The sequence below is a fragment of the Chiloscyllium punctatum genome, chromosome 4 (assembly GCF_047496795.1).
Source record: "Chiloscyllium punctatum isolate Juve2018m chromosome 4, sChiPun1.3, whole genome shotgun sequence".
NCBI lineage: Eukaryota > Metazoa > Chordata > Chondrichthyes > Orectolobiformes > Hemiscylliidae > Chiloscyllium > Chiloscyllium punctatum.
The window spans coordinates 51,110,020-51,134,549 of NC_092742.1; the positions used below are offsets into that span (position 1 = coordinate 51,110,020).

General features: G+C 41.8%; 1 protein-coding gene across 4 annotated transcripts in view; it reads right to left on the bottom strand.

Moving 5' to 3' along the window:
- nin (ninein (GSK3B interacting protein)) overlaps nt 1–24,530 on the bottom strand; it is a 193,682-nt gene that overhangs the window by 74,328 nt on the left and 94,824 nt on the right. For all 4 annotated transcript variants that reach the window (XR_011960443.1, XM_072568685.1, XM_072568686.1 and 1 more), the window contains exon 5: nt 2,558–2,600. Coding sequence is in view for 3 of the 4 variants with exons in the window: in XM_072568685.1 (XP_072424786.1) it covers nt 2,558–2,600 (43 nt within the window). In the remaining variant the exon portion in view is untranslated. The remainder of the gene's footprint in view (nt 1–2,557; nt 2,601–24,530) is intronic.

Consider the following 24,530-nt stretch of genomic DNA (forward strand, 5'->3'; position numbering starts at 1 on the left):
AAATCTTCATGGACAACAGCAATGTGACTGTCATTGCTGCCAACTGCACGATTCACGGCAGTGCCCCAATATGTACATGGGGAGGCAGGAAGATATACCTAAAACCCAGAACAAGGAATTTGTTTATATCAACGGCACAATCTGAATAGTTTTTTCATCTTTCATTTTCCACCCAGCACTCACCTAGATTGGACACTGATTGGTTATAGAAGAGGGTTACTTGGCTCACCAACTTAATTCAGCATCTGCTGCCAGAAATATAATGAGCAATGAAAGGCGGATGAAAGAGGCCAGCCTGCTTTTTCACCAGTGTTGAAAAGGGAGAAAGGGGTGGGGAGGGGTGGGTGTTGTCTCCCATTTGGGCTTGGGTACAAAAGTGTTTCCTCTTTTGGGGAGGGGCAAAGTTGCTCTGTGCATATCAGGGTCAACCGTTCCTTTGTGCCTCCCTATATCCTACAGCCCAATCTCCTGCATTCCCATGACTCCCTGCAGCCCCAGCATTGGCCACTACTAATTATAGCACTGCTAGGACTAGATGACTGCTGGCCAATCAGTTCTCAAGGGTGAAACTTCTTTCCTTTAGAGTCTGAGCTCTAGGGGGTTATTGTTGTGGGAAAACTATTTTTAAAGTCTGTCTTTTCTACTGGGGAGAGATTGGTCAAACATTACACCACTCCCCCAAGTAAATCCATACCGTTATTTTGAGTTTCTGAGAGGCATATAGGAATTCACAATTAATCCAAACTATACTCTTGCATCTTTATACAATCTATTCTCCACCAAAGGGCCACTGAACTCAAAATGTTAACTCTGCTTTCCTTACACAGATACTGCCAAATCTACTTAGTTTCTTCATCAATTTCTGTTTTGTTTCTCACCCAAAGATGTCTGTTCTTTAATCAACAACGTAGAAACACAGACTTGGCTGGGGTGAATGAGAAAATTTCAGCAAATGTTCATTAAATGTGTGTCATTTGTATTCCATAATGTCCAGATTTGAGCAGCACACAGCAATCTTTACTTCAGAGTTAACCAAAAATCCATTATTACTATCGTGAATAAAATTCACCATTTTATATAACAAATTCCAAATGGACTTTGACTAATGAAGTCAAAGCTCACTTGTATCATCAGTTACCATTTATTACATAAAGTAATTTGTAAAATGAAACATCTATTGAATATATAAGAATAAACCCTGACTATTTAATTACTAGATGTGGTTCTTGTCCAGACCAGTCAACAGCATCTCTCTCCATTTGTACTGAGTTAGCTGATATCAGCAAAAGCAGACGGGTTGCTATAAATGAGCTTCAGTACCACTGGATCAGGGGACAGATAAACCAAGAGGCCTACCAACCTCTACCATCTAGGCTTAGACCTGAAGGCCTGGAATTTTCCCTGGATTGGGGGGAATGGCAATTCATTTAGTGGACATAATGGCTGCCTTCATACCACTTCAGGCACTAAGTCCTAAGTGGGAAGGTTCACAGTCAATCGTCCTGACCTGCTGTTGATTAAGGCCCTTAACAAGCACTTCAGAGCCTCAGCCCAAAATTTCCTGTTAACTTTGTCCCCAGTGGCCATCTTTCTGATTGCTACATGCTTACTGGATGGGTGAGAGGAATGCATTGATTTGTCTCAGTCTGGGGCAGTTGGAATTATAGATGGTGTGCAGACAGCTGCTGCTGAAAGCCGAACCCTGCTCTTGCTTCCTATCCCTCGCTTCTTGTGACCACAACTTCACGCCAAAATTACTTGCCTCCCTGCTGCTCCTGGTCTGCAGAGAGCAGTCAAAACCTTTAATGTAGCTTCACCTTTCATAGGGATCACTAGCCTCTGATTGTCCAGCAACTTCAGGCAGGGCAGGGCAGGTAGGAACTGACTGGCCAAGTATCTGCCAGGCTACCACTTTAGCGCTTCATTGGTACTTGATCTGGTTGGCTTTGTTAATGGTGGGAATAGGATTGTGGAGTCTCACTCTTAAAGACATTCACCACCATCCCCCCCCCCTCCCCCACCCCCCCCACCACCACCACCCCCAAAACAAAGAGAAAATCTAGCCGAAGATACTTAGGTATGATATGAAAGGATAGTCAATGCTATGGGACACTCTGACAGCATGTGTCAGGTGGGAATTTCCCCACCTCCTTCAATAATTACTCTTTCACACTGAAATTGTTGATTCCTTGGTGGGTAGTTCTGGGTCGCAGCAGCTCAGCATCTAATTCAAGGGGACATCACAACTGAACTGAATTATGTCCTCACAACATGTCACATGCTGACATCACCCAGTGATTAGGGGTTAAGATCCCTGGCCCAGGAGTACTCAGCCTAAATGGTACCCTACTTTCATCTCAGCTAACCACAGTTAATTCAACAACTACAGGTCAAACTCTGAAGCTCCTGGTCTGAACACCTCAGTTACTCACAAAACAAACTGACTAGACTATCAGAGAAGCTCAGTTTTTAAAAATACCAAAAGTTTGCATTGCTTTAAAAAATGAACTAAACCTTAGTGTTCACAAGATATTTTAAGTCTGCAGTTCATCCTTACCTTCAGCTTCATATTCTTCACCTTCTGTGGAAGCTTTCCATTTCTAAAAATAAAAAATACTAAATCAAATAATTTGAAATGTATTTTTATACTTATATTAATCACAAACAAAATTTTAAAATGTGTGAACATAACAAGGCTCAGTAATAAAAATTAAAGGATAATATGACAAAGACTATATTTATCAAGGACATGAGAAAACTTTAAACCTCCAATCTTGCCATATTTTTGAAAAATAAATTGAATTTATCACGTATTTTTCATATCCTCAGAATATCCCAAAACAGTTTTAAAGTTAATGAATTAACTGTTTGAAGTGTAGTTATTGTTGTAAGAAAGATAGCAGCTCAATTGTATATTGCGCATTTCTACAAACACTAATGAAAAAATATGTAAGAGATACTGGTTGACAGATGAATATTGATGTCAAGAGAAGACCCTGAACCTTCTACCAATTTTGCCAATGGATCTTTACAACCAAATGGGAGGGCAGACAAAGCCTTGGTTTAAAGTCTCATTTGAAGAATAATAGCTCTGATAGTGCAGCACTTCCTCAGTACAACAGTGAAGTGCCAGGCTTCATTATGTGCTGACTGGAGTGGGACTTGAATTCCTGACCCTCTGATTCAGAGGTGACAGTGCTATGAATGAGCCTTGGCTGTTGCTTTAGCTGAAAAGAGAAGCATAACTTACAAAAACTCACTCCATTTTTAGATATTCATGGGTATAGCAATTTGTAGGGCATTGCCTGAAGTGCATGGGGTGGCACCCAGCGCACTCTTCCATTAGTGATTTTTCCAGAGATTTAACTGCCAAGTGTGCAAAAATAAAATTTTACTATCAAGCACACAGAGAAAATACTGGAGAAACTCATCAGGTCTGGCAGCATCTGTGGAGAGAGAAACAGAGTTAATGTTTCTTCAGTTCTGAAGAAGTCATATCAGATTCAAAACATGAACTCTGTTTCTTTCTCCACAGATGTTGTCAGACTTGCTGAGTTTCTCCAGCATTTTCTGTATTTGTTTCAGATTTCCAACATCCACAGTATTTTGCTTTTGTTTAAATCTTTTTCATCAGATGATTGTAAATATCCATTTATTAGGAAGCTGTGGATGAGTTTGCAAAAGAGTTGTTTTTAAGAAGTAGGAAGTGAAAATTGGTGAAAGAGGAAATTGCCCAAGATTCACTCACTATGCATAAAAAAGTTCAACAATACGGATTGAGACTCTAACAAATAGTTGTGTGATGAAGATAAACAATATTTGATGTATCTAAGTACAGTCAATTCTCTCTGGAGTCCAGATACCAATCTACTGATGCTGATACATAATTATTAGCTACATCATTTCAAGCTTGTTTTGATTCGATTTGATTTCAGATTTGAGAACAATAATATGCACAATCTTAGCCAGAGCTCAAAATGCTGTTTCAATCAATCAATTTACCTTATGTCAACTAAATCCAATATATTAGGACTCAATGTATAAAAGTGATGATGGTACTTGTATCGACCCTCTCAAAGTCATGGTACTAAAACATTAAACATTTCTTTGATGAAGCGAGTGTTGAAAAACATATAACCTTCCCTTACTCCCTGAAAGTACTTACTAAAATAACATGGATTATGAATTGTTCCTTGTAAATCAACTATTTGCACATTAATTGCATTCAAAATTGTAAGATTGGTTTTCATTTCAAGGTGTTAAAAGACTTTTAAATGAATCTGGTTCGAAAATAAATTACTGAATAAATCAGCAACATGTAATTATGTGGGACCTGCATTAATCCCAGCACAGACATGATTTAAATGCAGAATTTTATGAACTTACTTTTGGGATCACTGCATTTCAAAATCAAAGTATCAAAGCGTTTCTTATTGATGATGTTCTGAGGGTATGTCTGAAGGCAAAGAAGGGATACTCACTGATTCTGATTGCAGAGTAGTGGCTTCTTGGCCGAGCCACTTCATTATGGTTGCTCCTGGTATTAAAACTACCTGATCAACTGGAATACATTCAGCTTTGATCAAAACATATACAAGTCATTGAATTAAATTGAATACACCCTATATCTAGGTCGACAGTCTGACAAAATCAGTTTCATGAGCCAAAGGCCAGACAGTAACCCAGATAGATTGCATCCACCAGCACAATATTGAAGTCCATGAAATGTGGCTATAAATACAGAGGATCTGTAGATGGGCACCTAACTAATTGAAAATGGAGGCAACATTCAATCTGCATGGTTTCCATAGAAACAAGATTAAATATAGTGGCTTTAAAATTGCAGCAGCTGGTGGAATATTTCAATTACCCCGTTACTGAGCATTACTGGTGTCTCCAATGTTAAAGCTGTAAACCTAATTTGAGTGCTGTCCTTCAAGTGCATACACAATATGTAATGGAAGTGAGTGTGAGATCATGATTATTTGCTTCAGGAAAATAAAAAGAACATCACAATCCAATAAAAACAAACTAATTTAGTGAATAACATTTCTTTATTATTCAGTGCACTGGTTAGAAGATACACAGAACATAGAACATTACAGAGCAATACAGACCCTTCGACCCTCAATGTAGTGCCAACCTGTGGAACCAATCTGAAGCCCATCTAACCTCCATTATTCCATTCTTGTCCAGATGCCTATCCAATGACCATTTAAATGCCATTAAAGCTGGCAAATCTATTACTGTTGCAGGCAGTGCGTTCCATGCCCCTACTACTCTCCGAGTAAAGAAACTACCTCTGACATCTGACCTATATCTATCACCTCTCAACTTAAAGCTATGTCCCATTGTGCTAGCCATCGCCCTTTCTATACTTCCTATACACAGGGTACAAATAAATCCCATTCCATCTCACCCCATCCCTTATTCTCATGCCACTTCATATATTCACTAAATTAGCCTACCTTCCATTATCTAATGTTAAATGAACTGTGCTCAGGAAAGGACCCTTTATCCCTTTATGGCCCCCACCTCAATGAGATCATGTACAACACAATGTTGACTTCTTCTATTGTTGCCTATGCCTTTGTGCCCATTCCTTTGGGCAGCAGCCTTCTCCTCACTCAACAAACTCTTTCACCTATTCTCAATATTCTTCCCCCACACCTGAACTCTTCATTGAGAACTATTAATTTGATATCAGCTGCCTGGATTCCTCTTCTCCCCACACCCCAATGTCTATGTCTGGACTTGATGTAGTTTATTCTTTCAGATCCAACTCTGACTCTGTTATTAAACATACTAATGGGAATGGTGCTGGTGTCATCGATTGTACCAACCTTCATCTCACAGAGGCTAAGTGCCAGCTCTTAGATGCCTCTTTCTAGCTTTCCCTAGATCATGATTTCACTACTGAAAAACCAAACCATGTTTCTCGGACTATCACTGACCACATCTCTGCCACAGTTTCTCCACCACAGCTTCCCACTTCATGGACCCTAAGTTTGTACAGCTTGTTTTGACCTTCTTCCCAAAATTCACAGACAGGATTACCCTGGCAGACCATAATTTCAGCTTGTTCCTGCCCCACTGAACCTATTTCTTCCAATCTTAACTTTTTTTTCATCCCTTGTTCAGTATCTTCCCAGCTTCATTTGTGTTTATTCTGACACCCTACGTCCATTCAACAATTTCCAGTTTCCTGGCACTAACTGCCTTCTCTTCACTACGGATGTCTAATTCCTCAACACCTTTCTACCCCAAGGTGTAGACCATTGTATTGGGGTACCCTTCTTCTCCCTTGAATGGAGGCAAGTGTAGACCCCACTACCACTACCCTCCTCTGTCTGGCTAAGCTTGTTTTTTCATTTTCTCCACAACAATTTCTCCTTGAACATGTTTCAATGTCTCCATGTTAAAGGCTATGGATAACTGCATGGATCTCAGCTATGCCTCTCTTTTTGTTGGGTAAGGGGAACATTCTTAGTTTCAGTCCTACTTAGGGTCCTCTTAAACAATTCTTTCTCCAGCGTATTGATTAATATATCAGTTTCGCTTTCAGCTCTTGTCTGGATCTGAAAAGAATCAACTTTGTTGGTAATTTCCATCCTTTCTCACCTTTACCTGGTCCTTCTTTGACTCTTCCCTTACCTCCCTTGATTTCTCTGTTATCTTTTCTGGGTATAGGCTTTCCACTGATATTTATTACAAAGGCATCATCCCCTACAGCTACTTATTCCTCACACACTGCTTCCTGTAAGGACTTATTTCCATTCTCCTTAATTCTTTATCATTATTGCATCTGTTCCAATGATGCAAGCTTCCACAGCAGTGGTTCTGACATGTCTCAGATCTTGGTTTTTTTCTCAACCAAGGATATGTCCTCAGCCTTTAACTCATTTCCTGCACTTGTGCCCTTGTCCTTTCCTCTGCCACCCAAGGCCAAGATAGGATTCCTCTGTCCTCACATTCTGTCCAATCTGTCTCCATATTCAAATGATCATCCTCTGCATTATCCATCAAATGCAGCATGTTATCATCAATAAACACATCTTCCTTTCCTTCTCCTATCAGCATCCTGTAGGGACCATTCCCTATAACAGTATGGTCCACTCCTCCCACACCCACAACATCTCGTCTCCCACTACAGCACATTCTATGCAATTGCAGAATGTTTATCACAAACGCTTTCACCGCCTCTCTCCTCAATGACAAGGCTGCAAACACACCTTCCAGGTGAGTCACTTGTACTTTCAAATCTAGTCTACTGTATTTGCTGCTCACAATATGGTCTCCTCTATATTGGGGAGACCAATATAGACTGGGTTACTGCTTTTGAGAAAACCCCTACACAGTCTGTAAGAGTGCCCCTGGCCTCTCAGTTGTTTGCCATTTGATTACACTATCTTGCTCTCACGCTGACATTTCTGTCCTAGGCCTGCTGCAGTGCTCCAGAGAAGCACAATGTAAACTGGAGGAATAGAACCTCATTTTCTGTTCAGGCACTTTATAGCCTTCAGGACTCTACATTGAGTTCAACAACTTTACACCACAAATCCTTCTCTGCATTTTGATATTCCCCCACCTCTTAGCGCCACCCTGCAGTATCTGTATCTTGCTTTTGAATAGTTTTGCTTTCAACCAGATTTCATTTTTATTCTATTATTAGAACCTTATATGTACCCATGCCTCACTTTCCCTACAAACATTACACTTCCTTTACCTTTTGTTCTATAGCAGCTTTGATCTGCAATCTGTCTAACCGTCCATAACCTGATTCATTCATCTCTGCTACTTATCAATGGCATATGATTCATGAGATTTTCCTGTCTCTCCCTACAGTCAAACAGTCAGAGCATGGAAACAGATCCTTCAGTCCAACTCGTCCATACCAACCAGACATCCCAATCTGACCTTTTCCCATTTGCCAGCATTTGGCCCATATCTCTCTCAACCATTCCTATTCATATACCCATCTAGATGCCTTTTAGATGTCATAATTGTAACTGCTTCCACCAGTTCCTCTGGCAGCTTGTTCCATACACACCACCCTCTGTGTGAAAAAGTTCCAACCAATAAAAACAAGCATGCCAATGCCTTCGTTGCCCCCACTCTGTCTCCATGCAACTCCACTTTCAAGGAACCTGCATCTGTAGTTTCTTTGTTTGACAACATTCCCCGGGGGCCCTACCATTAACTGTATAAGTCCTGCCCTGGTTTCCCTTAGCAAAACACATCATCTCACATTTATCTAAATTAAACTCCATCTGCCACTCCTCAGCCCATTGGCCCACTTGATCAACGTCCAGTCTAAAAAGCAATCCTCTATCACCACCCTCTGTATCCTACCTTCAAACCAATGTTGTATGTAATCGGCTAGCTCCCTGGATCCCATGTGATCTAACCTTACTAACTAGTCTACCATGAAAACCTTGTTGAACACTTTGCTGAAGTCCATATAGACAATGTTTTCAGCTCTGTCTTCATCAATTCTCTTTGCCGCTGCTTCAAAAAACTCAAATCAAGTTAGTGAGACATGAATTCTCAAGCACAAAACCATGTTGACTATCCCTCATCAGTCTTTTTGAAATACATATAAATCCTGTATCTCAGAATTCCCTCCAATAACTTACTCACCAGTTCCAAAGAAGTGTCATATTGGACACGGAACACAAACTCTGTTTTTTATTCCACAGATGCTGTCAGATCTACCAAACTTATGTCTTTATTTCAGATCTCTAGCATTTATAAGACCATAAGAAATAGGGAATGGGAGAAGAGGTAGGTCATTTAGTTCATCGAGTCTGTTCCACCATTCAATAAGATCACGGTTGATCTAATAATCCTCAATTCAACTTCCTGCCTTTTCCCCATAACCCTTGATTCCCTTAACGATTAGAAATCTGTCTACCTCAGCTTTGGATGTACCGAACAACCCAGCCGAGACAACTTTCCACAGTTACGGGCCACGTATTCGTTATCCCCAGAGGGGGAAAAAACTTATTTCAGTGTTAAATGGGCAACTCATTACTTTGAGATTATGTCCTCTGGTCCTGGACTCTCCCACAATAGGAAACAACCTCTCCATATCTACTCTGTCAAGCCCGCTAATAAGGTCACCTCTCACTCCTACAAATTCCAATGAGTATAAATCTAACCCACTCAACCTCTCCTTAAAAGAAGATTCCTCCATATTCAGGATCAACCTAGTGAAACTTCTCTGCAATGTCTCTAATGCCAGTATATCTTTCTTTAGATAGGGAGATCCAAAACTGTTTGTAATATTCCAGCTGTGGTCTGACTAGCCTCGAGCACATTTGTTCCCAACACGTCAAGTGAAGCCTGTCGAACTGGAACAGCTCCCTCATACTCAGTACTAGTGCCAGTGCTCCACAAACTGAAATGCTGTTCTTCCATGCCAATTTTTAAGTCATGCATTTAACTCCTTGATTTCATTTATCCTACACTAATTTGCCTCTGGCTCAGATAATAATTTTGAGATTATCACCTTGGTGGTTCTCCATTTTAGATTAGCTCCTAACTGTACAAGATCTTTCAGCAGAATCTCCTTTCCAGTCCTATCAATGTCGCTAGTACCAATGTAGTGACAACAAATGAATTCCTCCCTTCTCACTTTAAGTTCTTCTACATCCCTGTGGAGATGTCCTTAACCAGACAGGCAACATATGTTTGTGATTCACTCACAGCTGCAGACAACAGAATCTATCCTCCCAATTATACCAGCACTACCCTACCAGCACTACATTCCTTTTTCCTTCCTATCCCCACTTTAATGGCTCCCTGTCATACCAAACAAGTAAGAATTGGCTGGGATAATATGTCATGCTTTGAATTAATCAAGGATCTAACTTGCTCAGCAAGATTATTGGACAAGAAACAATATAATTTATTCTACTTAAATGATCGTTAGACACACTGAAAAGTTCCCTTCTTGTAGCAAATAATTTTATAATTAAGTGGATTACTAGACTAGGTACATTGGCCATGCTAAATTGTCCATAGTGTCCAGGGATGTGCAGGCTAGGTTGATTAGCCATGGGAAATGCAGCGTTTTGGGAACAGAGTAGGGGGTGGATCTGGATGGGATGTTCTTCAGAGGGTGGGTGTGGACTCAATGGGCTAAATGGCCTGCTTCCACACTGAGGGATTCTATGATTTTTACTTCAAAGTGTGCTAAACTGAACCATACAGCGGGGACTGGAGTCACTGGCAAGCTAGGCTAGGCAATGGTAATAGATACAAGTAACAGGACTCTTTCTCTTCAGTGAGGCAATTGGGACTTCATGTCAAATCAGCAGCCTTCAACCGGCGGGAGACAATTCTGGCACTGATATTAAGCAACTAGATTTATTGAATCAATTCCAGAGCTTGTCATGTTGGGATTTAGACTTACGACCTTGCATCCAGTATCATAACCATTACACTACCACAACATGGTTTACATTCATTTACATTCTTTTACATTAAAATGCTATTTGTGTGTGATCAATTTAATATGCCATTTGTCTCAAAGAATGAACAAGTGATTTCAGTTTTAATGTTAGCTTCACAGCATTCATCTGTTTATTATTTTTTGCAAAGTTGACAACGTTGCATTTATTTAGTGCACAGGTCCTTGATATAGTTCAAATTTCAACTTTCTTTCCAAACGTAATTTGTTTCCTTGGACAGAGCTACCCTGCAGACAATTGCAGAGCGAGAGCATGCAAACAGTACCAAATCAGACAGTGAGAGACTCAGTGTAGCAGCTTATTTAGGGAGAAATAGTGCAAATGAGGCAATCAGGCAGAATTTATACTTTTTTAACTTTGATTTTTATTTCAAAGATGGAGTGGCTGTAGTAGGGAACACAATTGGAGAAATTATTGAAGAGCAAACCAGAGTGGTTATTTTGCACCTACTGTTTCCAGGTTTAAGAGGCAGTTAGTTGGCATTTTACTTTCCTCCCTATGATTTTTTGCATCAAGAGCTAAAAGTGGAACAGCGCAGTTTCCCAAGAGACAGAGAAAAAAAATCACACCAACTTTCAGCACTTTGTTTGACAGTAAACTTAATCATGGAAGTGTTGTTTTTCTAAACGAGCCTGCTGGCAAACATTTTCCAAAAAATATAATTAAAAATTCACAAATTGCTGGAATTGGTTTACTAACACCATTTAAAAAGGTCTGTTCAATCAACAGCACGAGTACACAATAGCTGAACTAGAATCTTGTACTAGCCAAAATTCAAAACTTATCATTGTCATTCAGTATTACAATTACAGTTGGGTATTTGGCAAGAAGCATCCAGGCATTTGTACTTTGACCTACTCACAACTAATTAATTATATAAAGGTGGATTTAAAAAATTTCACAAAGCTTGAAACAAAATGGTTCTAGCCTTCGAACATCAGCACAGAGCTCTTACTGGCAGGGGAACATTGTATTTTAATGTCATGTTGGGCAGTTTGTGCACGATCAAGAGAACAGCTTGATTTGATACAAGTCAGTGTTTATTGATGCCTGTGTGGAAGACAGAGCACTGCAAATACATTATTCAGATGGACACATGCACAGCTGAACCACAGAACAGATGGCACAGTTTAGTATTCTGGGCCATATCTTTTGGACTGAGAAAAGCACATGCTCCACTTGCTATTGTTTACTTGTCATAGCTCTTTCACCCTTTATACATAAACCCACAAACCCTTTCCACTTCACCATCTGTTTCAAAGAACCAGATTCTTAGTCATAAATTAAGGATACCCAAATAACTGTTACAAAAGTCCTGCCTTTGTCAGCATTTCATTAACATAACATTAGAAACACAAAGATCAATGCATGCAGTATAATCACAATCATGTTCTGAAATAAGGAAAAAACTAAATATTTAAAACCCTTAACTATGGATTGAATTTTGAAAATACTTGTATGAATACAGATCTGCATTTTAAAATCTGTAATGGATTTAGAGTTACAGCGTTAAAGCTCTATCTGAATTCCTTTGTAAGGGAAGATTATGTTGGCCATACAGTTTCACTGTTGCTTGTACTGACCGCTACTGTTGCAAATTACAGTATCAATCTCAACTCAACCCATCTGAACATGGTACTTAGTTAATTAGATTTCATCCCAAAATATGACAAAGACTATTTTCAGATGCACAACACAAGAACATTTTTCCACTTAATATAAGTGTGAACAACAAACCACAGAATTATACCAAAAATATATGTGTTTAGAGAAATTTGTATTATTTTTAGAGTGAAATAGTTTCTATTGCATTGAAAATAACACCATTTTGTAATATGGTTGATAAAGAATGGAAGTTATGTATCTGGTATAGAAATGAATCCCTGCTTTCCCAAACCATCTTGAAATTGAATTAATGTGGCTATAAATGAATAATTTAAGATCCAATTTATGACACGTTTGAGGCACCCAAGATCTATGACTTCACAAGATATTTTAAAGAGCAGGATTTTATTCTTGCTATTAAGGATTGTGTTATTCAGGATGGCGTTAGACATAATTATTCATTGAACATGTTTGAATCACCATCTAAATATGCTGTATATGTTAAAAATGGACAGGCACGGTCTAGCAGACACCTAATAGAGATGCTGCTCACCTCTATCTCCAGCAACAGCATGGTGCTGACAGGCATAGAAAAATAGAACAGATATTCAATCATGTGATTTTTATGAATTTGGCCGCAACAATGCGGTTTGATTTATTTCATCTTAAATGAAAACTAAATTGTATCAAGGTTGCTATGCTACCCATTCAATCATTTTACAATTACCTTTGGACCCACTAAACCAACACCCAATCTTTTACCTTAAACTGTAAAAAGTTACGTTTTTTTCCCCATATTAATGTGGTTTGTAACATGAAACACCACATCAGCTGACTTATGCATAACGCTCAGCCAAAGCAACGGAACACCAGAATATTAAAAAATAGAAACAATACTATCTATTGGTTTGGTCCTGGCAAGCCTGTGCTACAACTTAATATCGAACCCATATATAAGAGGTAAACCTTCCAAAAGCAAATATATCCCCTTCTATTAATTATATTTAAAATTAGTAATGCAGCTTTTGACTTTTAATGTAAAATACAAGACTATTCACCTTTGTGAAAAATCTCAAATTCACAATAATTTGGAATTGCTAAGAAGATTTGATGTAACAACTCATTTTTCTAAGCAATCACTTGCATAAGAACATAGTTGTCCTACTGGAGCTGTGAGGTCATCACAATGTGAAAATGTAGCTTTAACAGTGAAATATCTTTCTACAATAGTTACTTTTAGGAAAGGTATAAAAGTCATATCCTAATTTTCTGGAAAGCTGCATCTGTAAAACTTCAAATGCTCCTTTTCTCATTTACTTTTGTCTCAATGTTAGAAAGTAATGGATTATATACTTTGACAGTTCAATGAGGATTTTCAATTTTGCCACTTGGGTTAAAAGCATCCACTGGAGTACACCGGGCAGACATTTCTTCCTTTTACATTAAGAGAAAGAACATGGGATGGCTGTGTCACTGGTTTGTGAATCTCTCCACCCGATGTTTCACTCTGTGCTGCTCCCAGGTATAACTTTATGCCTGGGTGGAAAAACTGCAAATTAACACATTGAATGCTTTAAACCCTTGGGGAAAAACAACTCAATCCTATCCCTATACATACCCGAATCTTTAGATACCAATTCAAAATAATTCTAATTGGTACCAATGGGACCTCTGCGTAGTTTGACTTTGTTTTCCATGATATAAAAGGTTACTCATTATTATTTGTAGGCCTCAAGTTAAGAATGAGGTTAGGCCTTTTAACGAATCTATCATGGCCATTCTTCTACGATTTTCCTGGAAAAGCAGAATTGGTAAATCCATGTTGGCACCATTCCAGATCAACAGGCCAGGTTTTCTTCACTTTCAGAAGATTTTAGTTTTAAATACCAAAACACTTTAAAACTCGAATCAATCAGTAGAATTGTCCAGTGGACAAGGCAGATCATGGACTGAAATCTGACTTGATAGGACATTTTATTTTAACAAGGTGACTTCTCACTGAAACTTAAGTATGGAATATTGCAGATTTAGCTTTAACAATAAAACTGAAATTTAGTATGAAAATAAATTAAGATAAAATAGAAAAACCCAATAAACTCAGATGACACAGGTTTAAAGATTTGAGACACAAGAATATAATCCCATTAATCCAAAAAGAATTCCTTCACAGTACTCACACCAATGAAAATTCCCTTCACTATCAACCCTACAGGACTAATTTAACTGTGGTTTCAACTCCCAGACCAGCATCCCTTGCATCTATGCCATCTTCCAAAACCAACTGTGTACCTGCAAGAGTGCTGCCACGCTATGAAAGGAGTCAGGAAATAACTGTGCACTCTGCGCTCCACACTCAAACCACTCCACAAATGGATGAGGGGAAAACTGCTCCAGACCAATGGCACTCAGAGGAGTGTCACAGGCCAGGCACCTGCTGAGACCCCAGCAGGAAATAACACTTTTGTTTTGATGCTGAGTGACTTTATTCAAAGGAACAAAGATGAGCAGCAGCAGCAGCATCAGGCAGGCAGACACAGAGGAGGAATTGGCCACCATAGTGGAGAAGCTGGAGTGATGTACCAACCCGCTGACACTTACATGCTGGCAGACCCACAACTGTTTGTCTGCCTCCATGGATAAGTCGCTGGCGGCAGGGTGGCCCAACACCGTCAAAGTCAGCTGGACAGTCAACAATCCCTGATCTCACTGCCCTCAGTATTGAGCCTCAGGACTGATGGCATGGTAAGAGTAAGTCAGGGAGACTTGATCCTAGTCCAGGATCTCCTCTTCAAAAAGATGCAGGGCAGTACCACAAGGTACCCAGCCAGAGGAGCTGCACACAGTCCTCTCTATAGTCTTCATTCGGGACACTGTGGAGGTGGCTGGACCCCCTAACTCCACTCTGCCTGCACCCTCTATCTCCACTTTCCCTGCACCTTTTTGATTTTTGGAAGTTCCAGCCATAGAGGGTCAACATTCATAACACATCTCGACCATTCAGACACAACTACCAATCAAAGAGCGAACTGGCCCCAGTATGGAGCAGGCTCTCTCTACTGTATCTGCGGAGCAAGGGAGCTCAGTGTATCACAACAGGAGAGGAAGAGAAAAGGTCTACTAAGCACATGAGGACTGTAGTGATTGTAACCAGCTCAGCCAGGTGGACCTCATACAATGAGTTCCCTGATTGTACCAGGTTAACTGCCTCAGTCAGGGAGCCCTGGCTGACAGATGTAAACAGGAGTGTCAGAAGCTCTGTTCACTTTGAGCTGGCTCTGAGGAAGATAAACTAGTGACAATTACTATACACATATAAATAAAATGTGACTTGGTGATGGGATATATGCTTCTGCTGAGTTATTTCTGAGATGATGGCTAGAAAACTTGTGAACAATTTGATCAGCATATGACATGATGTAATAGCTTTTGTTTGGCATACAATGTCATCTGCATCTTTTGTTTCAATACTGTAATGTTAAAAACTTAGTTTCATACAATGTTAGTTAAAGAGTTGTTATTTTCATAAACCCTTGTATTGCACTGTTCATGTGGTAGTCTCTGTTTCTATTCTGAATATGGGCTAAACACAGGCAAATGGTACCAGTTCTGTTTAGAATACCTAGTTGACATGCACGAGTTGGAGTGAAGAGTCTGTTTCTGTGCTGTATGGCTCTATGAAGCATGACTCCTTGCCCATTAACAAAATTAATGGTTGGGGTGTACAATGAGCATCAAAACATTCTGTGGGACCAAGGATAGCAGTGTGTGAGCATGGAATCAGCACATTTTGATACCTTAGGTAATTTTTCCCTTAAGCATCACTGTTACTGTTTAGCTGGCAGAAGTGCAAATCTGAGGGAGCTTTGCAACAGTGACAGAGAGGAGTAACTGAGACAGCCAATGCTGCAGGATGGTCTGGCAGTAGGCATCCTGCTTGTCTGTGTTGGCAAGATAACGTGCATTACAGGATAATTATGTTCCTTGAGAACTCCCAGTGAGTGGTTGTAGATGCATGTTCATCCCTCACAAGTTGGCTCACAGACCGCACTCACTGCATGTCCCTTAACAGCCATTCTCCCTAACATTGCATGCTAACCATGTACTTCACGATTGGAACAATGAGAGGTCCTCTGCCAGTGGCTTTCAGTCTCATCACTGAGATGCTCAACATCACTTTCTCCTTTCTAATTGCTCTTTTTTGTCAACACCACAGAATTCACATTTCCTGGGTGATCACCCAAGCCACGTGCATGTCACTCCAACTTTGTACATGCAGCCCCCTCTTCTCTGGTCAGCCTCCCCCTTGACTTCTATGAATAGAGGAAATGGGACAACCAAGGTCTACCCCCCTTGAGTGACCTGATCTGCCAGCATCAGCCCTCACGTGCCCAGCTCTCTGGCTGGTGGACACAGATGCTTGCTACTATGACAGTCCTCCCCATTCCCAACTGGCCCCTACAGAGACAAAGGACTGACCATGACCTGCTCCCCACAGAATGGAGGCATGGCCTACTTTGCAATGCCGTCCTTCCTGGACACCTGATCATAGCTGAAGCCCAGGACTGGTGTGGGAGGCTGCTCAGTCCTAGCCATGCTGGACTCCCGATTGACAGGTATCCTCATGGATTTCATCGTGGACTACTCCATGAAAACTTTCAATCATGTCCACTGCTTGCTGCAGATGCCAAGTATTTGGTGTGAATGCAGAGGCTACATGATACAAGTATTAGAGTGACATAAGGCTGATGTAAAAATTAGAATCCTTACAGTGTGGAAACAGGCCTTTCAGCCCAACAAATCCATACTGATCCTCTGAAGAGTATCCCACCCAAACCCATTCCCCAGTACTTTACACTTACCCCTGATTAATGCACCTAACTTACACATCCCTGAATACTATGGGTAATTTACCACGGCCAATTCACCTAACCTGCACATCTTTGAGCTGTGGGAGGAAATCAGAGCACCCGGAGGAAACTTATGCAGTCACGTGGAGAATGTACAAACTCCACACAGTCGCCTGAGGCTGGAATTGAACATGGGTCCCTTGCGCTATGAGGCTACCGTACTGAGACAAGCTGCATGTCGTCTTGACAGACAACTTCACAATTCATAGCATGGTCACTCGCCTGGTTGTGTAACTGTGCCAATTACCAATAAAAGACACGGCAGGACAATACAATGGAGGCATGGTCAGGGCATGCCAAAATGGCACCAGGTAAATACTCAGGCAGCAAGGGTGGACAGTCTAGTCCATGTCATATTATGGGTTCCCTGTACCTAATGCAGCTGGTCACTGCTGTGTGTCAGTGCTCTCTGACACCCATCCAGTCTTGCAGTGCATGGTGCTAATGTATTAGTCAAAGCTATGATGGTGGCAAAGAATCCCTGAAAGTGCAGTGCCAATATCCATAGAGGAAGGGTACGTGTGGCTGTTGCTAGTGGATTGTGACCTGGTCTGTGGGTAGGTGGAGGTCCTTTAGAGCAACCCATTAGTTGATCCCGTCAAGAACTCACTCTGATTTCCAAGGCAAGTTTTCCTGACTATTTTATATGGTGAGCTTGGTAAGATTGCAGCACATGGTAAGTTAGGCTGTTTAATATACAACATGAGCATCAACTGAGAACTTGCCACTGACAATCGAGAATCTAGTAATGCTTTATGAGAAAACAAACAAACTGTGGTGAGATTATCTTGACATTGAGATCAGCCCCGCTGGGCAACTTGCCTGATTCTATCACTTATCATTACCCATACTGCTCAGAGCCTGATGAGATCTTGCTTAACATAATTACTGAAATCCTAATTTCTGAAGGTTTGATTTAAAGCTTGCAACCATATTGTTGCAAACTGTGTATAGTATTAAAACTGAGCTACTGCATAGAAGTATAAAATTGTCTAAGCAAGTTTGAAATTGTCAGACAACTTTACAGACAGATGACATAGCCAGACTGCTGAGTAAAAAGTGTGAAACCATGACTAGCCAGGTAACTTTAGACAAGTCAGACATAATATATTAAATAGAGAATAATATGAGGCACAGCAGAATATGACAGTCTCATCATATGTCAACCACTGTTAAAAGTTCAACCTCAGCAGCTCTAAATTTAAAAATAAATTACTTAAAATCAAGAAGAATAAATTAAAACTGGATTTTTTTTAGAAAGCACATTTCCAGCAATCCAAGCATATGACATATACACCGGTATGATTAATCAAACTAGCTGTTGAGAGGCATACACTTTGCCCCATTTTAGAAAAAGTAATTACATGTTCGATGACAGGGCATTTTGGTTTTCATTGATCAATACATCTTCAGCCCCTTTGTCCAATAATGAATCAAATTACCTTTCAAAATATATAAACATACTTCTGCACACTGTAGTCACAGAACTTGCTTTGCTACCATTAAGGAAGTTAGAATACCACCACCAAGAATCTCTGCTGCTTCCAGTACTGTGTTAATTACACACTGTGTAAACACTAAGGATTTGAAAGGTTTCCCTCTGAGTTACCTTGAATAATTCTGGACAGCATGCAACATGACCATAAGCTGAATGAATTCATCAACCATAAGTAATTTTATGTATGCTTGGCGCTCTCTTTTTTCAATTTGTGCCTACACACAATTTGTGGTTGAATAATCAGAGATTTGTTCCCATCTTTGTTTTTGCTCAGTGGCTTGCCTTTGATGGAAAGCAAATTCCAATTAGCTCACAGTTGCTTTCAATTGTTCAATAAAAAGTAGAAAGATGGCCAAGGAATCAAAGCAGCTTTATTTCTTCTGAGGCATTGAGTAAATATGCAGGTCTTCTCAAGCAGTGAATATCAATATTTCATTTAACAAATCTCCAGGGCTTCTGTGCAACGCGCAACTCATTTTGTTGGTGATAAATTCGTTTCACAGCTTCACTCCTGTTATTGTAAAGAATGCTCTCACTACCTGTAAGATTCAGTGCGATGGTCACTTAACTATGAGTTCTCAGAATATTCAACAGAATACTACTGACCACATATGATCTCAACATGGAAAATGCCTCACACGATTAGCAGAATGCATGAATATGTATATGAACAGAAACAGTGATGTTGGTTATCAAGTTGAATTGCTATTGCAAAAACTTAAAAGTTCTACCTATTTTTCAGGTGAGAATAACACTCAAAAATGTATCCCCTTAGCTGTGAAGCACTTTGTGAAGTTCTGAAATTGTGAAAGATATCATTCAAATGCAACTTCTTTCTTGCTTTTTGCCTCATGTCAATCAGAAGCTGCAAGAACTACTGAAGAGGGGTTCGTCATCTGCAGCTCTCAAAGCTTTAAAAATGCATTAAGACACTTAACATACAGTGGATTATTTTGAAGCATTAGTGTTACACAGGTAAATGTGGCAGGTTTATTTTGCAAGGCAAGACCTCAAGAACAATAGTTTGGTGCTTTTCGTCAGAAAGAAAAATGGTAGAATGGTTGCAGCACCAGAGGAGGTAATTCATCGTGTTGTCTTCATTCCTGTTCTCTGTAGGAGTAACTCAACCAATCCACTCTCTCACCCCTTTTGCTATCACTGTTTTCTCTTCAGGTGCTCATCTAGGTTCCTCTTAAATCTGCTCTACTACAGTCTCGAGCAACGCATTGCAGATCATAACAGTTTGGTGAAATACTTTTGCACACTGTGGCATGCCTTACTCATGTGGCCTCTAACGTCATCTTTGTAAAGAGTTTTAAGGCAATAGGCATTTTATACATTGCATGGAACATAATGTCACTGCACATGGGACTAATGAATTTTCATAGCTATATTAGTGCCAGTGGCTGTCGGGATAAACATAGACCTCACTTATGTGAGTCCCAAACGGTAATCTTTTATCTGAAGTCTGGAATTCCCTTTCACAGAAGGCACAGGGGTGAAGTGAAAAAGAAAATTAAGGAAGTAAAAACAGGATTCAAAAATTGGATTAGTGGTGCTGGAAGAGCAGCGAAATCGATGTTTCGGGCAAAAGCCCTTCATCAGGAATAAAGGCAGTGAGAGTGAAGCGTGGAGAGATAAGCTAGAGGAGGGTGGGGGTGGGGAGAGAGTAGCATAGAGTACAATGGGTGAGTGGGGGAGGAGATGAAGGTGATAGGTCAAGGAGGAGAGGGTGGAGTGGATAGGTGGAAAAGAAAATAGGCAGGTCGGACAAGTCCGGACAAGTCAAGGAGACAGTTACTGAGCTGGAAGTTTGAAACGAGGATGAAGTGGGGGAAGGGGAAATGAGGAAGCTGTTGAAGTCCACATTGATGCCCTGGGGTTGAAGTGTTCCGAGGCGGAAGATGAGGCGTTCTTCCTCCAGGCGTCTGGTGGTGAGGGAGCGGCGGTGAAGGAGGCCCAGGACCTCCATGTCCTTGGCAGAGTGGGAGGGGGAGTTGAAATGTTGGGCCACGGGGCGGTTTGGTTGATTGGTGCGGGTGTCTCGGAGATATTCCCTAAAGCGCTCTGCTAGGAGGCACCCAGTCTCCCCAATGTAGAGGAGACCACATCGGGAGCAACGGATACAATAAATGATATTAGTGGATGTGCAGGTGAAACTTTGATGGATGTGGAAGGCTCCTTTAGGGCCTTGGATAGAGGTGAGGGAGGAGGTGTGGGCACAGGTTTTACAGTTCCTGCGGTGGCAGGGGAAAGTGCCAGAATGGGAGGGTGGGTCGTAGGGGGGTGTGGACCTGACCAGGTAGTCACAGAGGGAACGGTCTTTGCGGAAGGCGGAAAGGGGTGGGGAGGGAAATATAACCCTGGTGGTGGGGTCTTTTTGGAGGTGGCGGAAATGTCGGCGGATGATTTGGTTGATGCGAAGGTTTGTAGGGTGGAAGGTGTGCACCAGGGGCGTTCTGTCCTTGTTACGGTTGGAAGGGTGGGGTCTGAGGGCGGAGGTGCGGGATGTGGACGAGATGCGTTGGAGGGCATCTTTAACCACGTGGGAAGGGAAATTGCGGTCTCTAAAGAAGGAGGCCATCTGGTGTGTTCTATGGTGGAGCTGGTCCTCCTGGGAGCAGATACGGTGGAGGCGGAGAAATTGGGAATACGGGATGGCATTTTTGCAAGAGATAGGGTGGGAAGAGGTGTAATCCAGGTAGCTATGGGAGTCGGTGGGTTTGTAAAAAATGTCAGTGTCAAGTCGGTCGTCACTAATGGAGATGGAGAGGTCCAGGAAGGGGAGCGAGGTGTCAGAGATGGTCCAGGTAAATTTAAGGTCAGGGTGGAATGTGTTGGTGAAGTTGATGAATTGCTCAACCTCCTCGCGGGAGCATGAGGTGGCGCCAATGCAGTCATCAATGTAGCGGAGGAAGAGGTGGGGAGTGGTGCCGGTGTAATTACGGAAGATCAACTGTTCTACATAGCCAACAAAGAGACAGGCATAGCTGGGGCCCATATGGGTGCCCATGGCTACGCCTTTGGTCTGGAGGAAGTGGGAGGATTCAAAGGAGAAATTGTTAAGGGTGAGGACCAGTTCAGCCAAACGAATGAGAGTGTCAGTGGAAGGGTACTGTTGGGGACGTCTGGAGAGGAAAAAACAGAGGGCTGGGAGGCCCTGGTCATGGTGAATGGAGGTGTAGAGGGATTGGATATCCATGGTGAAGATAAGGCGTTGGGGGCCGGGGAAACGGAAGTCTTGGAGGAGGTGGAGGGCGTGGGTGGTGTCTCGAACGTATGTGGGGAGTTCCTGGACTAGGGGGGATAGGACACTGTCAAGGTAGGTAGAGATGAGTTCAGTGGGGCAGGAGCATGCTGAGACAATGGGTCGGCCAGGGTGGTCAGGCTTGTGGATCTTGGGAAGGAGGTAGAACCGGGCAGTGCGGGGTTCCCGGACTATGAGGTTGGAAGCTGTGGGTGGGAGATCTCCTGAGGTGATGAGGTTCTGTATGGTCTGGGAGATGATGGTTTGGTGATGGGGGGTGGGGTCATGGTTGAGGGAGCAGTAGGAAGAGGTGTCCTTGAGTTGGCGTTTGGCTTCAGCGGTGTAGAGGTCAGTGCGCCAGACTACCACTGCGCCTACCCTCCCACCGTAACAAGGACAGAACGCCCCTGGTGCTCACCTTCCACCCGACAAACCTTCGCATCAACCAAATCATCCGCCGACATTTCCGCCACCTCCAAAAAGACCCCACCACCAGGGATATATTTCCCTCCCCACCCCTTTCCGCCTTCCGCAAAGACCGTTCCCTCCACGACTACCTGGTCAGGTCCACACCCCCCTACGACCCACCCTCCCATTCTGGCACTTTCCCCTGCCACCGCAGGAACTGTAAAACCTGTGCCCACACCTCCTCCCTCACCTCTATCCAAGGCCCTAAAGGAGCCTTCCACATCCATCAAAGTTTCACCTGCACATCCACTAATATCATTTATTGTATCCGTTGCTCCCAATGCGGTCTCCTCTACATTGGGGAGATTGGGCGCCTCCTAGCAGAGCGCTTTAGGGAACATCTCCGAGACACCCGCACCAATCAACCAAACCGCCCCGTGGCCCAACATTTCAACTCCCCCTCCCACTCTGCCGAGGACATGGAGGTCCTGGGCCTCCTTCACCGCCGCTCCCTCACCACCAGACGCCTGGAGGAAGAACTCCTCATCTTCCACCTCGGAACACTTCAACCCCAGGGCATCAATGTGGACTTCAACAGCTTCCTCATTTCCCCTTCCCCCACCTCATCCTAGTTTCAAACTTCCAGCTCAGTAACTGTCTCCTTGACTTGTCCAGACTTGTCTGACCTGCCTATCTTCTTTTCCACCTATCCACTCCACCCTCTCCTCCTTGACCTATCACCTTCATCTCCTCCCCCACTCACCCATTGTACTCTATGCTACTCTCTCCCCACCCCCACCCTCCTCTAGCTTATCTCTCCATGCTTCAGGCTCACTGCCTTTATTCCTGATGAAGGGCTTTTGCCCGAAACGTCGATTTCGCTGCGCGTTGGATGCTGCCTGAACTGCTGTGCTCTTCCAGCACCACTAATCCAGTATTTGGTTTTCAGCATCTGCAGTCATTGTTTTTACCCAGGATTCAAAAATGCCTATCCCTTGCATCTTTTGGGGTGATTAAATTGAGGTGTGCAAAATAATAAGGTACTTAGATAGAGTGGACAGGAAAGATTGGTGTTCCCTAGTGGAGAGATCAATTACCAGGGGCACAGATTTAAGATGATTGGTATAAAGTGTAGAGGGGCCATAAGGAAAAGCCTTTCCACCAAGAGAGTGATGAATATCTGAAATTCAGTGCCCGCTTTGGTTTTTTGAGGCAGAAACCCTAAACTTGAAAACGAACAAGTGCTGAAAGCTGCAAGGCTTTGGACTAGGGGCTGGAAAGTGGAAATAGAATGGGTGACTAATTTATTCAGCTAACACAGATACGATGGGTTGAATGATCTCTTTCCAGGCTGTAACCTTTCCATGATTCTATGGCTGTAATAATCAAAACTTCAGTCTGAAACTCTGTACAAAATACTGTTGTGCAGGTCATTTTAGCTTACAATATTCTATTGTGTGACCTTATGGAGATGTAAGAGGATTTAAGACTGAATTAAAAATTCCTCCAGTCTCAATGATAGAATTATTTGATTGCCACAGTATTGAACAATAAGATATCAGAACTGGAGAAACAATGCTACAAGTTATATTGCAACCTAACTTCACTGAAAAACAGAAAATACAAAGTTGTGAAGTTTTAGAGGCCTTGAACAAACAGTTTGAGCCTGCAAATAATGTCACCTATGAATGCTACATGTTCAATATGACAGTTCAGGAACAGGAGGAGAGTATGTGGCTCTTCTGTGACATCTTGATGAGTCTTGCAAGATTGGGCAACAGAAGGATAATCTAATCAGAGACATAATTGTCATAGGAACAAGGAATCCCACAATGAGAGCATTTCTGATGAGAGAAGGGAAGGTTAGGGCCAGATATTCATCCTCAAAGTGGGATTTGGGAAAATTACTAATTTGCACACCTATCTTGGCTAATACTGATTCTGGAGGGGTGATTTTCATTTACACACTTCCACATGTGACCTGGGGAAATGGCTGTGGAAGTGACCTGCTTTGGGCTGGGGGACTTTTTCTTATCTGTAAGAAGAAAAGCCCTACAGTCCTCATCCCCACAATACACACTTCCAACGCAGCATAGATTATACACCCCAAACACCCTACCATGTCTTAGCACACTGCCAAAGTTTTCCCCTCCTCCCAGCCAGTGGCCAATCATGCCAAAATATGACATTTCATTTACAATGAATGAATTCAATCATGACAGTATTATGTGTTAAAAAATCTTTGATAAAGAGGTTAATTGTGAACAAACATTGTCAAACTGATAGCAGATATCAGACAACCAAAGCTTTGAATCAATGGATGGCTCAGATGGTTCAACCTTCAGTGAACAATAATAAGATTTGACTGAGAGCCAAAACAAATATTAGAG